The sequence below is a fragment of the Eurosta solidaginis genome, chromosome 2, assembly GCF_040869045.1.
Source record: "Eurosta solidaginis isolate ZX-2024a chromosome 2, ASM4086904v1, whole genome shotgun sequence".
Taxonomy (NCBI): Eukaryota; Metazoa; Arthropoda; class Insecta; order Diptera; family Tephritidae; genus Eurosta; species Eurosta solidaginis.
In genome coordinates this window covers 104,048,218-104,061,945 of record NC_090320.1, presented here as the reverse complement: position 1 = coordinate 104,061,945, position 13,728 = coordinate 104,048,218, and the positions used below count along the sequence as shown (strand labels likewise).

At 37.8% G+C, this 13,728-nt stretch overlaps 1 protein-coding gene across 7 annotated transcripts in view; it reads left to right on the top strand.

Moving 5' to 3' along the window:
* The window catches only part of LOC137240117 (neurotrimin-like), a 2,444,277-nt gene that overhangs the window by 818,345 nt on the left and 1,612,204 nt on the right, over positions 1–13,728 (top strand). The window contains exon 1 of one of the 7 annotated variants that reach the window (XM_067766055.1): positions 567–661. The exons of the other annotated variants lie outside the window; for them this stretch is intronic. Within the exon in view, the coding sequence (XP_067622156.1) occupies positions 641–661 (21 nt within the window). The 5' untranslated portion in view covers positions 567–640. Of the gene's footprint in view, positions 1–566; positions 662–13,728 lie in introns of those variants that run through there. 7 annotated transcript variants of the gene reach the window in all.

Here is a 13,728-nt window from a genome sequence, read left to right as displayed (position 1 = left end):
CTTGAATTCATTGCCAAGTACGTGAATATGTCGGAGTTATTTCGGTACTATTGCGGGATCATTTGGGGATCCTTCCGGTATAGTAGTAGAATAGAATAGTATAGAATAGTAATTCTTTCACCCTTGTTATATCAATTAATTTAACTTAAAAAAAATATATATTTTTTTAATTCGAAAAAATTGTACTGTACTATTGTTCCGGCTTCAAAATTATCCTACGAGTCATGCAAAGTTATCTAATTTCCTCATTTGTAATATTTCAATTGGCATCACTGTATTTGTATTAATTGCTTGTTGTCTTTCTTCTATGTCTTGTTCTGTTTTAATAAATCAGTGTCATATCAGCAATCAAACTATCAACTTGTGCTCGTTACATTTCGGAAGGTTCGACTCGCATTACCTGCTTCGGAAACTTTACATACCACACGGCAAACATCTCAACAAATTAATGGTCCTTACGAACCGGATTATTCCTACATATTGGAAAAATCTTCAGTTATGCACATACATATGTATGTTCAAACTATAAATGCAATAAATCCACCATCTACAGCAGAGCCGGCCACACAAATACTAAAACAATTGCATAAGTGTGTGTAAAAATTGAGTGACAACTCCCTACAGTGTGCTAAAAGAAAATATGGACTGTGAAGTTGGAAAGGTATGTTGTTTCTTCAATTCAAAATTCTTTGCTAAAAATAAAGCGACGACAAAATAAGCCTTCTTTATTTCATAGTTCCAATATGCTGTATCTGATTCGCTATCCGAAAATAGTTTCCTTTTGGCTTTATCAAATAAACTGAGCTTTTCTGCTTGTCAAAGGGAAGCTATGTCTTTATGGCAGTTATTAAAATGCCTTTTCTAGGAAAAAAGTTTATTTGATGTGAAAATTCGCTGGCACAGCAAACATTGCAGCATTTTGTTTTTATTTAATGCGCAAAAAGTAGCATGAACGTCTTCCTCTGCATTCATTCTGGTTTTGTTTAGCATGCGCAGCCGTCTTGCTTGCTCAAGCGTTTTGCAGCGAATGGCAAGCGATATCAAAATACAAAGAACTATAAAACAATGTAAAAGTAAAAATACTTTCACATTATTAAGTTTTAAAAAATGTGTATGTTGAAAGGAACTTAATAATACTAACTAAAACTTATTAAAAGTCACTTTAACATTGCAGCATATTGTTTTTATTATGTGCCCAAAAAGTAGCATGAACTTTTCTTTTTGCATTCACTGTTGATTTTAGTGAGTGACAAGCGAAAGCAAACGATCGTGATCACATGTCGTTAGTGCCGGTGTGAAAATACCAACTCAAATTGCACAATGTGCAACTTTTGGCCGGCTTTGATCTACAACTGAGCCGGCCACACAAATACTAAAACAATTGCATAAGTGTGTGTAAAAATTGAGTGAAAACTCTCCACAGTGTGCTTAAAGAAAATGTGGACTGTGAAGTTTGAAATTAAAAAGGACTTTGGTTATTTGATTTCAAGCTAATCCTGACTATATTTACTTATATTCGTATAACTAAGAACGCGGAGGTCGAGCTAGTCAGATAAAACTTTTTTATAAAAGAAGGTATGGTGTTTATTCAATGCAAAATTTACTTTAAAAAATTCACTTTTTCATTAGGAAAGAACTATAAAAAAAGGTAAATGTAAAGATAGAAATATATATTTTCAAGACATAAAGGTACTCAATAAAAAACATTTATGAAAATTAATAAAACTAAAGAGAACGTGTAAAAATATATTTATATTAAATTGTCAATACTTATTAATACTTAATTAATTATTAATAATTAATATTTAAATTGTCAATATTATAATGTATGTTCAAAGGAAATTAATAATACTAATTAAAACGTATTAAAAGTCACTTTAACATTGCAGCATATTGTTTTTATTATGTGCCCAAAAAGTAGCATGGAATTTTCCTTTTGCATTCACTGTTGATTTTAGTGTGTGACAAGCGAAAGCAAACGATCGTGATCACACATCGTTAGTGTCGGTGTGAAAATACGAACTCAAATTGCACAATATGCAACTTTTGGCCGGCTTTGATCTACAAGTATAAGTTGTTACTCAACAGCATAAGTGGTAAAATTAAAACATGCTTACATACAAACAAATAAAAGGTACAATCCAACTGTTGTTATTATATTTGTTTGTACAAAGCATAAAACGGAGTGCAGTCATTAAAAAAAAAAAACAAGAATCCCAAAACCATGGAGGTAGCAAATTTAATTCGTGGGGTCAAATATAGGGCTCCTTACAAAATATAAAAGTTATATCTTAGCAGCCAATGAAGCTATGAGGCTCTAAAAATACGGTGTGATCGGCTTGACACTTTATGGCAAGAATTTGTAGATGTCGATACAAAAATTGCGTCAAATGTTGACCAAGTCTCAGAGTATTCTTCTCAGGAAGATGTATATTTGGACTTGAAGGAACGTTTTCTTGTACTGCTGGCTACTCGTTCTGCTGCAGCAGCTCTCATTTCAAGCACTGGGGTAGAAGACCTAAATACAACACTCAACAGATTTACGGAAACTCAGCGCAGCTTGATCGACCAATCTCGTACCTACGACACGCGATTGCCAAAATTGGACATTCCTGCCTTCCATGGGGAATATTGCAAGTGGCCACCTTCAAAGCCTTATTTTTAAACACCGTGCACAACGCAGCAACAATATCTAAATCACGGAAATTTCAATACCTGCAAATGCACTTGAAAGGTGAGGCTGCAAGCGTTATTTCGGGAATGGTTTGTTCAAATGAAGCCTACGACAGATCTTGGAGCAAAGTATGCGATAGATATGACAAGCAAAAACCAATTGTTATTTCATACATAAAATCATTTTTTGACCTCAAATGTGCAGTAGAACCATCCGCTGTGGCAATCCATAAACTGGCTGACAATATATACTCTATCTTGGGAGGGCTGAAATCTTTAGGAGCACACGCAGAAAGCCGAGATCCTTGTGTTTAGGCTAACAGCCCAAACTCAAAACATAAAAGGTCGCCCCCGCACTTTTTCTTATGTTGGTTAACAGTGCCAGTCAAACTGTTTATGTTAACCATACAAATGAGTATCGCTGGTGTAAATAAACAGTTTGACTGGTAAGCGGTATTGACCTGTTATACATTTTTTACTTCACTTGTTTTCACACATCAAGGAGAAAGGACATATCCCGAAGTTCCAGATTCACCAACCAAATTGTACAGGTAACCTAAAAATATATATATTAATTTTTGTGCACAATCTTTATTGCAAATAAAGATATTTATATTTAAATTAAAAATTCTAATACCACTTTTTTCCTTTTCTGCACTATATCTTGACCGGCACCATCCTTGAGCTGTGGCCCGGCCAAGACATTGGTTCATTCAATCCGTTTTTTCATCACAGCGACCATTTTGCGAACCAACAACACACAGTGTTTAAATATTTAATTGCGTGTCAATAGCAGCGGAAATTCCGTAGTACATACTTGGTATTTTTCGAGGAGTTTATTTGCGGCAAGAATAGCAGCAGCAGTATCAACTTTAACAACACAGCAATTTCTCAAAGCCATTTGTTTATATATTATTGAATCCACTTCATCAAGGACACATCTACAAATATAAATGTACGTGGTTATTTCAGTGAGCACATTAGTTAATAAATTAAAAATTAGTGAAAGTGAAAGGTGCGCGAGTGATTTGTGAAACAAAAACAAAATTAAATTTGATTTGTACAAATAGCCTTTTTGACCATCAAATATTGCTTGTCGCCGACGGTAAATAATATTTGACACGGCTTAAGGGTCTTCGCTGTTGCATTATTGCACACAATTATTTGTACAAACAGTGTTTGGGAATAATTTAATAGAAAAGTGCAAGTAAATTTTCAGAAATAGATTAATTCGATTAACATTTATATAACTTGCACTTATCTGTTATTAACAGACCACAACAACAACACTGCACTGTGTAATTAACCTCACTTTGAGTTTTGGTTCATCACAGTTTAATTAAAGTAAAATTAGTTTCACAAAAATCACTTGGCCTTAACTTTTAATTCATTTTAAAAATAAAACAAATTAATTTGAGCATCGGTTTAGTTTACGGAATATTTTTCCTCCAATTCTTGCTCAGTTTTTCACTTGCGTTTACTTTAAATTAATACTGTGTTACATATATATATACACGCACACGTACATAAATATAGTGGTTGGCGAGCAATAATTTTTTCTTAACACGTATATTTACGCGTACGTATATTTTATATACAGTCCACTGTTTTTTCACTTCTAAAAGTATTAAATTTGAGTTTATTTTCTTTCTAATAAATATTTACATTTACGATTTTATACAAAATTCATTAGAATTTTATTTAATTTGTTTGGGTTGATTTTGTTGGTAGAAAGCGTTAACTAATTTATATTAGCATTTTGGGGTATTCCACATACACTGACTCTGTGCATTTAATATTTTTGGAAATATTCATTGTTTCCAATTTTTTTTAAAATTTTCAATATGGAAGCATATAACCGCCTAGCAGACACCGTAATTGAATTCGACATCGAATTCTTAAGCAAACCCACAAGCGATCACTCCAAAAATTCGCTGAAAATTCAGCAGCAGGAGTTGAAGTCCATGTAGGATAAAGCCAAAGCTGCTTTCGATGATCTGCTAGTGGCCGAGGACATTGCCGCTAAAGACGTTACTGCAATTAGAAAGAAAAATAAATCATGCTATACCGTTTTTGTGCGGTGCATGGCAAAAATTAATGACCTGGCGGAAAAATTTGAGAAGGCAGAGAAGGAAAACGATGCTTCGCTCACGCCACGCAATTTGCATTTAGCACTTTGTGATACTGATATATTCAAAGGTGATTATTTGTCATGGCCAACTTTTCGTGATATGTTCACGGCCATTTATATTCTAAATAAAAGCCTCTCGCCAGTACAAAAATTATATTATCTCATACAAAAAACCCAAGGTGAAGCCAGAGAAATCGTTAAGAAATGCGAATTGACGAATGATGGTTTTCATATAGCTTGAAAAAATGTGTGCGACAGGTATGAAAATAAGAGAATATTAGCCAACACCCAATTAAAGATTCTTTTCAACCTTCAATCAGTCGAAACTTAATGCGGTAATTCAATCAAAAGATTACAAAGGGACATAAATAATTGCATATCCTCGTTAGTAAGTCATCATATTGACATATCTAATTGGGATCCAATTATTAAATATTTATGTTCAACTAAGCTTCCTGATGTGACCTTTTCGCTATGGGAACAGTCCGCAGAAAACAAGACAGAAACTTCCAAGTGGGCGGATATGGACCGATTTCTGACAAATCGTTTTCAAACGTTAGAATCAGTCTCAGGTTTAAGAGGTATAAAGAGTACAAAACCTCAAAAGGTACAAAACTCAAAGCAGGCCTCTGAACATCCCCCAAAGAAACTTGGCGCTTTCCAAGCAAGTGTAGCTGAAGGCACTTGTAAAATGTGTCAAAGCAATGATCACAAAATGTATGCGTGTTCAAAGTTCAAAAATTTGAACACGAATGAAAGACTTGCTTTCATAAAAAGAAATCACTTCTGCCTAAACTGTCTGTCATCGGGGCATTCAGTGTCAAAATCCACAAGTGCGCACAATTGCAGCAACTGCCATTTAAGACATAATACCCTTCTGCATTTACAGACAAGTAAAGCAAAACCTACACAGGCAAATAATTCTGCAGATTTATAGGATGAGCAACCGTGCACTTCAAAGCAAGCTCAATCTCAAAATGAATCTGCAAAACAAAAAAAGGAGAAAGATAAAACTACAGTAAAACCTAATTTTATTAATACCAGTAAAGGTGTTTTACTAGGCACAGCTCGCGTCACCATTCATTATAATGGTACAGATTTATTTATCCGCAAATCATATTAGACGGTATCAAAAAAAATATTCTTAGCACTCTTTTAGCTCAAGAGACTGTCTTTGGTTGGATATTGACTGGTCGTGCTGATGCAGCCAGTCCAACCAATCATAATCGGGTATCCTTTTACAATGAAGTGGCTTTAGACAAGCAGCTAAGGTCATTTTGGAAGCTCAAAGACACGCCGAAAGCTAAAGCCTCCACATTAGAAGATACATTTTGTGAGGAATTGTATCAACATACAACGCAGCGGAATTCTGACGGAATATACATTGTGTTGCTTCCGTTCAGGTCAGAATTCCCAGGAGAGATAAATCTAGGTCCATCATTAAGAATAGCGTGCTCTCAATTCTATAAAAATGAAACCCGACTTAGAAAGATCTCGAATTACAGAAAGAGTACAATAGAGTCATACTAGAATACGAGACTATGGGGCATATGTCAAAATTAGATTCAATTCAATCTGCCAATGCAGTCGATAATTACTATTTACCACATCATGCAGTAATAAAAGAAGAAAGCATCTCTACCAAAGTTAGAGTTGTTTTCAATGCTTCTTCACGCTCTTCGAATGGTGTCAGCCTGAACGATGTTCTTCTTCCTGGTCCTGTGCTTCAGGCTGATCTACCAACATTAGTTCTTCGCTGGCGACTTTTCAGATACGTCTTCAATAGCGATATTGAGAAGATGTATAGGCAAATCCTAGTAGATGATAATCATACAAGATACCAAAGAATAGTTTTCCGCTCAAGTCCAGATGATCAAATCAGTCTGTATGAGCTCAAAACGGTGACATTTCGTATTAATTGTGCTCCTTATCTAGCAATAAGGACATTACTTAAACTGGCTGATGATTCCGAAAAATCTCATCCAATCGGCTCAAATATTCTACGAAAAAATATGTATGTCGATGACGTTCTTTCGGGAGGGCATACTATTTCATCTGCGATCAGAGCAAGAGATGAAATTTCAGAGGTTTTAAGTTCAGCTGGTTTTCCATTACAAGGGACTTCAAACTCCAGTGAAACATTACAGGGTATTCCCAAAGCTCATCTACTGAGCGAAGATTTCTTGGAATTCGAAGATTCAAGTAGCGTAAAGGCGCTCGGTATTAGGTGGAATGCTCGTTCCGATCAGTTTTACTTCATAGCAAAATCTATAGAAGAGAATACCGAGCCCACAAAAATAGCGATACTATCTACTATCGCAAAACTCTTTGACCCATTATGGTGGCTAGCTCAAACAATTATCGTGGCAAAAATGATCATGCAAAATATCTGGTTAGAGGGTACTGGCTGGGATGAAACCGTTTTGTCTTCAACATTAGACAGGTGGAAAAATTTCACCAATACGTAGAAGGAGATCGACAAAATACGAGTACCGCGATGGGTGTCCTTTTCTCCAACAGAAAAGGTCGAAATCCACGGATTCTGCGACGCCTCTGAGAAAGCGTATGGTGCAGCCGTGTATTTGAGGGTGGTAAACAACGACGGCATATTTGCGAACCTGCTTTTGGCAAAAACAAGAGTAGCTCCAGTCAAAACCATCTCACTTTCTCGACCGGAATTTTGCGGAGCAGTATTATTAGCGGAGATAACTGAATTTATCTGCGCTAACCTTGATTTAGGCCAACAAAACATTCATCTTTTTACATATTCGACAATCGTGCTAGCTTGGATACGTAAATCTCCGTGCTCATGCTCAACTTTCGTTGCGCATCGAATTGCAAAAATCATCGACAAAGTTGGAAGTTCATCATGGTATCACGGGGATTCAGGTACAAACTCCGCCGATTTAGCCAGTAGAGGAATACTAGCCGAGGATTTAGTCAACAATTCTCTGTGGTGGCAGGGTCCTTCTTGGCTCCAAGAAGAGAAGGAAAAGTGGCCAGCCCAAGATTTGGATTTTAACACGAATATTGAAGAAAAACGCGTGCAAGTACATGCAACTGTAATTTCAAGCAATTTTAATGATATTCTCGATAGGTTTTCAAATCTTCCTAGGGCTTTAAGAGTTATATCATATATACTCAGGTTTTTTCATAGCACGCATCCTAAAAATAAACATTGTAGTCAACATGAATCTTATTTAATTTCCTCAGATGAAATTAAAGCTACATCAACCCGTTTAATAAAACTTGCTCAGAAGCAATATTACGGATCAGAAATTTCGAGCTTGCAATCCAAAACACCAATTGGATCTAGAAGCGAAATACTGTCTCTCACCCCATATCTTGATGAAGACGAAGTAGTGAAAACGGGTGGACGACTTGGTGCATCCAAATATACTACCGAATCTGAACGCCATCCCATAATACTTCCGTACAATTGTATGTTTACGCGTCTGTATGTTCAGTTTGTCCATGAAATGTCTCTCCATGGTGAAAACCAATTAATGCTGGCCATCATTAGAACTCAATACTGTATACCAAAAGTTAAAACTATGATACGATCCGTAATTCATAATTGTAAGATCTGCACGATCTTCAAGAAACGATCTCTAAATCAGCTCATGGGAATTCTACCTCAAGAACGCACCACCCTTTCGCGTGCATTTACCAATACAGGGGTAGATTTCGCAGGGCCTTTCGATATTAAGAGTTACAGTGGGCGCGGGTGTCGTACCTCAAAAGGTTATGTTTGTCTGTTCGTTTGCTTTTTTTCTAAGGCCATACATTTAGAAGCCACTAGTGATTTGAACACTTCCTCATTTCTAGCCACTCTGTCAAGATTCGTAGCTAGACGAGTATGTCCAAGAAACATTTATTCGGACAATGGAACAAACTTTGTCGTTGCATCACATGCATTAAAAATGGAATTTAAGGAATTTCTTGCCGATGCAAGAAACCAAACCCTGTCAAAATATTCCCATCAGGCATAAATTGGCATTTCATACCAGCAGGAGCTCCACACATGGGGGGATTATGGGAAGCGGGAGTGAAAAGCTTTAAAAGTCACTTCAAAACAGTGGCCTTAAACAACAAATTCACTTTTGAGTAATTTAACACATTGTTATGTAGAATTGAGTAGTGTCTCAATTCTCGCCCTCTTAGCCCCGCTTCAAATGAACCATCGGACCTTGAGCCCCTAACACCAGGACATTTTCTCATTGGAGGACACCTATTGGCACCAGCGGAAATCAGCGCTGATGAAAATACTGCCTCAATAGTCAATCGCTGGCAGAAACTCAAGGCATTACATCAAAACTTCTGCAGAAGATGGAAATCAGAATAACTTTCGAAACTACAGAAATGGATAAAATGGAAGCATCCTAAATCAAATATGCAAGTCGGAGATATGGTGGTTATACGGGAAGACAGTCTTCCTCCCAACGAATGGAGATTAGGGCGTGTGATTAAGTTACACCCTGGTTCAGACAACCGGGTGCGCGTTGTGGATATAAGGACTGATAGGGGGCAAGTAACAAGACCACTTGTCAAACTAATATTACTACCACCATTATCCGCGGAAACCGAAAACACGACAGACCCTAATCTTCAGCTGTAACGCCACAATTGGAGTCACAAAACCCCCACACAAAATTAAAAACTGCTCCTAACCAAAACGAAGCAACTTCAACAAACTCATAGTGGAAACAAAAATTTCTTTTTTTTTGATCCAGCCTAATGTTACATATGTACATGTACATGCTTGCGCACATGGGTGGTGCGATTTTCATTTACAAAAGCAACAATGTTTTGCTACAATTGATGAACACTTTTTATTATTAAATCTTAAATTTTTTAATACGATTTTTACACACTCACTACCAATTGAGGTTATCAGGTAGTCGCCACCGTCATGTGCACAAGCATATACACAATGACTATGTGCATTTGACTGCATGGAATCATGAAAGAATATTTTTCGGGTCTTCTTAGGCAATCAAAAGAAAATTCGCGGTTTCGCAAACCACATATTAAATAATGAAATTTCCCTTAAATAAATATTTTATTTTTTCTCTTTGCCTAATGCATTATATCTAAGGGTGCTCACATAAACATAATTTTTTATTTTTGTTGCGAAGAAACGAAAAAAAGGATAGTACAATGGCAAATGCAACGTTACTTAAATTAAAGAAAATCGCTACCAATTCCATTGCATACACCCGTTTTTATCGAAATAAAAATAAACGAAATCACGGAAATAAAAAATTTGCAATTAAGGACACCCTAATATAATGCACGGCACATAGCACAATTCAATTTTACTTTTCGAAGTAAAAAGTTTAAATACTAAACAAAAACAAAGAACAAACAATTTTCTAACAAAAAAAAAAAAAAAACAGAGGAGAAATTTCGGATTGCTCAGTTCACCCTAATGCAACATATTGCAATTAAGTTTTTGCTTTTCGAATGCTGCTTTGGTGGAGGATTTTTGTGGGACCTTTCATAGATCTTCATTATCACACTTTTTTTCCTCTTTTTTCATTTCCAATATATATGTTTATTTTATTGTTTCACTAAAACACTTCACAAACACGAAATAAACACTAAAGATTCGCGATTTACATTTTTCGCCCGCACGCGTACTATTTTTATTGCAATTACAATTGTATTGCAATCACAAAACAAAAAATCACTCGCGAACACGTTTGTTTCATCTCGTTTTTTTCATTAATTTCTTACGGAAGTTAGTGAAACATGCAATATATCGATATTGCAAACAATCGATACACTAGTACGGTTGCATAAGGGTGTTGACACATCTTCAATACATGCTTCACATATGGAAAAGCATGACGTAGACATTTACATTTTTGAGAAACGAGTTAGTAATCAAAAATAAATGCTATAAATGCTTGGAAGTATATCAATTAGACATTGTCTGAGAAAATATTTCCTGTTATTGTTTGGGTTGGCATTGTTTCTGTCTTGGGGGTCCCTTGGTATCATTTGTAAAACAAATGAATATCAATTATACTACAATACGATACATCCATAGCGTATTTATATATCGCATATTTTACCCTGCTTCCACCAACAACCCCTTATAAGATGAAGTCTACATTTACATTACCAGAATTGCTCGCCAACCGAAACATGCTCGCTACGTCGACAATATTAGAACAAAGTATTTTCCTTTGCAGAAAAATGACACGCTTCACTACCATCCGTAAAACAGCTGAGGAAAAGGGGTTCTCTTTAGCCTGCCGCCTATGCGAAAAGAAACACCCACTTAGGGTGTGCCCCATCTTCCGCGATAGCACAACGGAAAAAAGGTGGTATTTCGTTATTAAACACCGCTATTGCACCAACTGCTTATCATCTCTGCATAGTGCAGCTTATTGCACACACGAGGGGCGGTGCAAGAAATGCGAGAATAACCACCACACCATGCTGCATATCGCGGAAGTTCGGGACACGACGCGACGGCCACAAAACACGTGGCATTGCAGGCCACAGAGAACCACCGACGAAAGCGACACCCTCTCCATCGATGCATCCGAGGTCGAAGCAGAGTCCTCTGGAGCGGAAACTTCCGCTTTTCGCCCAGGGGTTTTAAGTGGAGTGGAATCATCTGCATTTCACCCACCCTCTACGAGCGGATTGGAAATGAAACTTTCCAACCGCGCCGTTTTCGAACTCTACTTCAACACGAGGTGATCGAAAGCGGATTCGAAATGAAAACTTTCCAACCGCAGAAGAACAGCCAAAAAAGAAGAAATCGACGTAAGCAGCATACGCATCATAGTCGGAGAGTGGAATCATCCGCATTCCACCTCCATCCAACTCGTGGTTTCCGGGCTGGAACGGTTGTCAACCCTCGCACACCGCCGCGGTTGATCCAGTGCCTCACGTCGGTTGCGGCCACCGCCGTCGTTAGGGTCGAGTCGGGTGGACGTTTGGACCTGCGTCTCGATCCATGCGCTGCGACGTCTATCATAGCGGAAGATCTCGTCCGCCAACTCCGCTTCGAGGTGACGGCTGTGGGCGATCGGCGTGACTGCTTTATCAAGCTGCGGGGCAAGCATGGGCAGGCGGCAACCGTTACCACCTATGCTGTGACGTTGCCACAATTTCAGAGGCAAACCCCATTAACTAGTCTTAACGCAACGGTAGCCACGGCGTATGCAAATATCAGGCTCGCAGACCCGCGGTTTTACAACGCCGCCCAGTCCGATTGGTGCTCGGTGCAGACGTGGTCCCAAAGGTTCTACTGGGCGCCATACCAGCCGGAACTTTGGGGCCCCTGTTGGCACAGAATACCATCTTTGGCTGGGTGTTGTCTGGCGCCTGCTAAATTGATTTTTTATATATATAATAATTGCGTTTCATACTACACATACTATACTTTTCTTACACAAAAAGCGTAATTGAATTTATAGTAAATTTGCATACTTTTTTTATATACAAAAATGATGAGTTGTAAATACTTTTTATACATATATACTTTTTCACATATACTTTTTACATGAAATAAAAATGAATGTGCCACTGAGATTGAACCATGTACATCTATTATTTATTTTTTTCAAATTTCTACTTTGGGTAATTCAAACAGAAACCTGAGCTGAAAATAGTTTTAAGTTTAATTTAAACAAATTCTGCGAACCAGCGGCGGAATATGTCCAAACAGATCTTGCGTATCGCAAGGGGACTGGCATGTTTAGGCTAACAGCCCAAACTCAAACATAAAAGGTCGCCCTCGCAATTTTTCTTATATTGGTTAACAGTGTCAGTCAAACTGTTTATGTTAACCATACAAATGAACATCGCTGGAATAAATAAACAGTTTTGACTGGCAAGCGGTATTGACCTGTTATACATTTTTTACTTCACTTGTTTTCACACATCAAGGAGAAAGGACATATCCCGCAGAAGTTCCAGAATTACCAACCAAATTGTACAGGTAACCTAAAAATATATATATTAATTTTTGTGCACAATCTTTATTGCAAATAAAGATATTTATATTTAAATTAAAAATTCTAATACCACTTTTTTCCTTTTCTGCACTATATCTTGACCGGCACCATCCCTGGGCTGTGGCCCGGCCAAGACACCTTGGATTATATACATGTTATTGAACAAATTGGATGATGACACCAAAAGACAGTGGACCGAGAGCGTTGAAGGACCTAAGGATCACCCCAAAAGCGAAGAATTGATAGACTTTTTAAACAAACGATGGTCAGCTCTTGAGTGCATGCAATCTTATAAAAATAGAACTTCCACTTCCAGCCGTACTCGATGCTTTATCGCAACAGAATCAAGTTGTAACGTAGCGTTACAATAACGTAGATCCTCCTTGTATTTCCTTATTCACTTAAACCTGAACCTCCCTGTACTTATTTTTCTATAGCATAGCTACCTGAACCTCCCTGTACTTATTTTTCTATAGCATAACCAACAACCACTTGTACTTATTCTTTTATAGCATAGTCAACAACCACTAAATAGCAAACCAATGAAAATCACAATAATGGTGTGTTGACTTCTCAACAAGTTTGCGGCACCACCCATATAAACATCGAATTTGCATTTTTGCAATTCAGTCCTCGCAGGTGAGCCAGCGGGAGTGGATGTCTTTTTTAAGACATACTTTTCCCTCCTGCTAGCTGGCTGAGTGGAAGGGGCGCCGTCATGGCACGGGTCACCCTTCACTTAGGTAAGGACGACGGGGAGGATGCCTTGTGCTACTATGCCCCCCGCGCCCTCCTAGGTGTTGAGTGGCCCGACGCCTTCATGGCCATTTAACCCCTTCCCCTCAGTTCTAGCTTAGGCTGGCTGAGTGGAAGGGGCGCTGTCATGGCGCGGGTCACCCTTCATTTGGGTAAGGACGACGGGGAGGATGCCTTGTGCTACTTTAC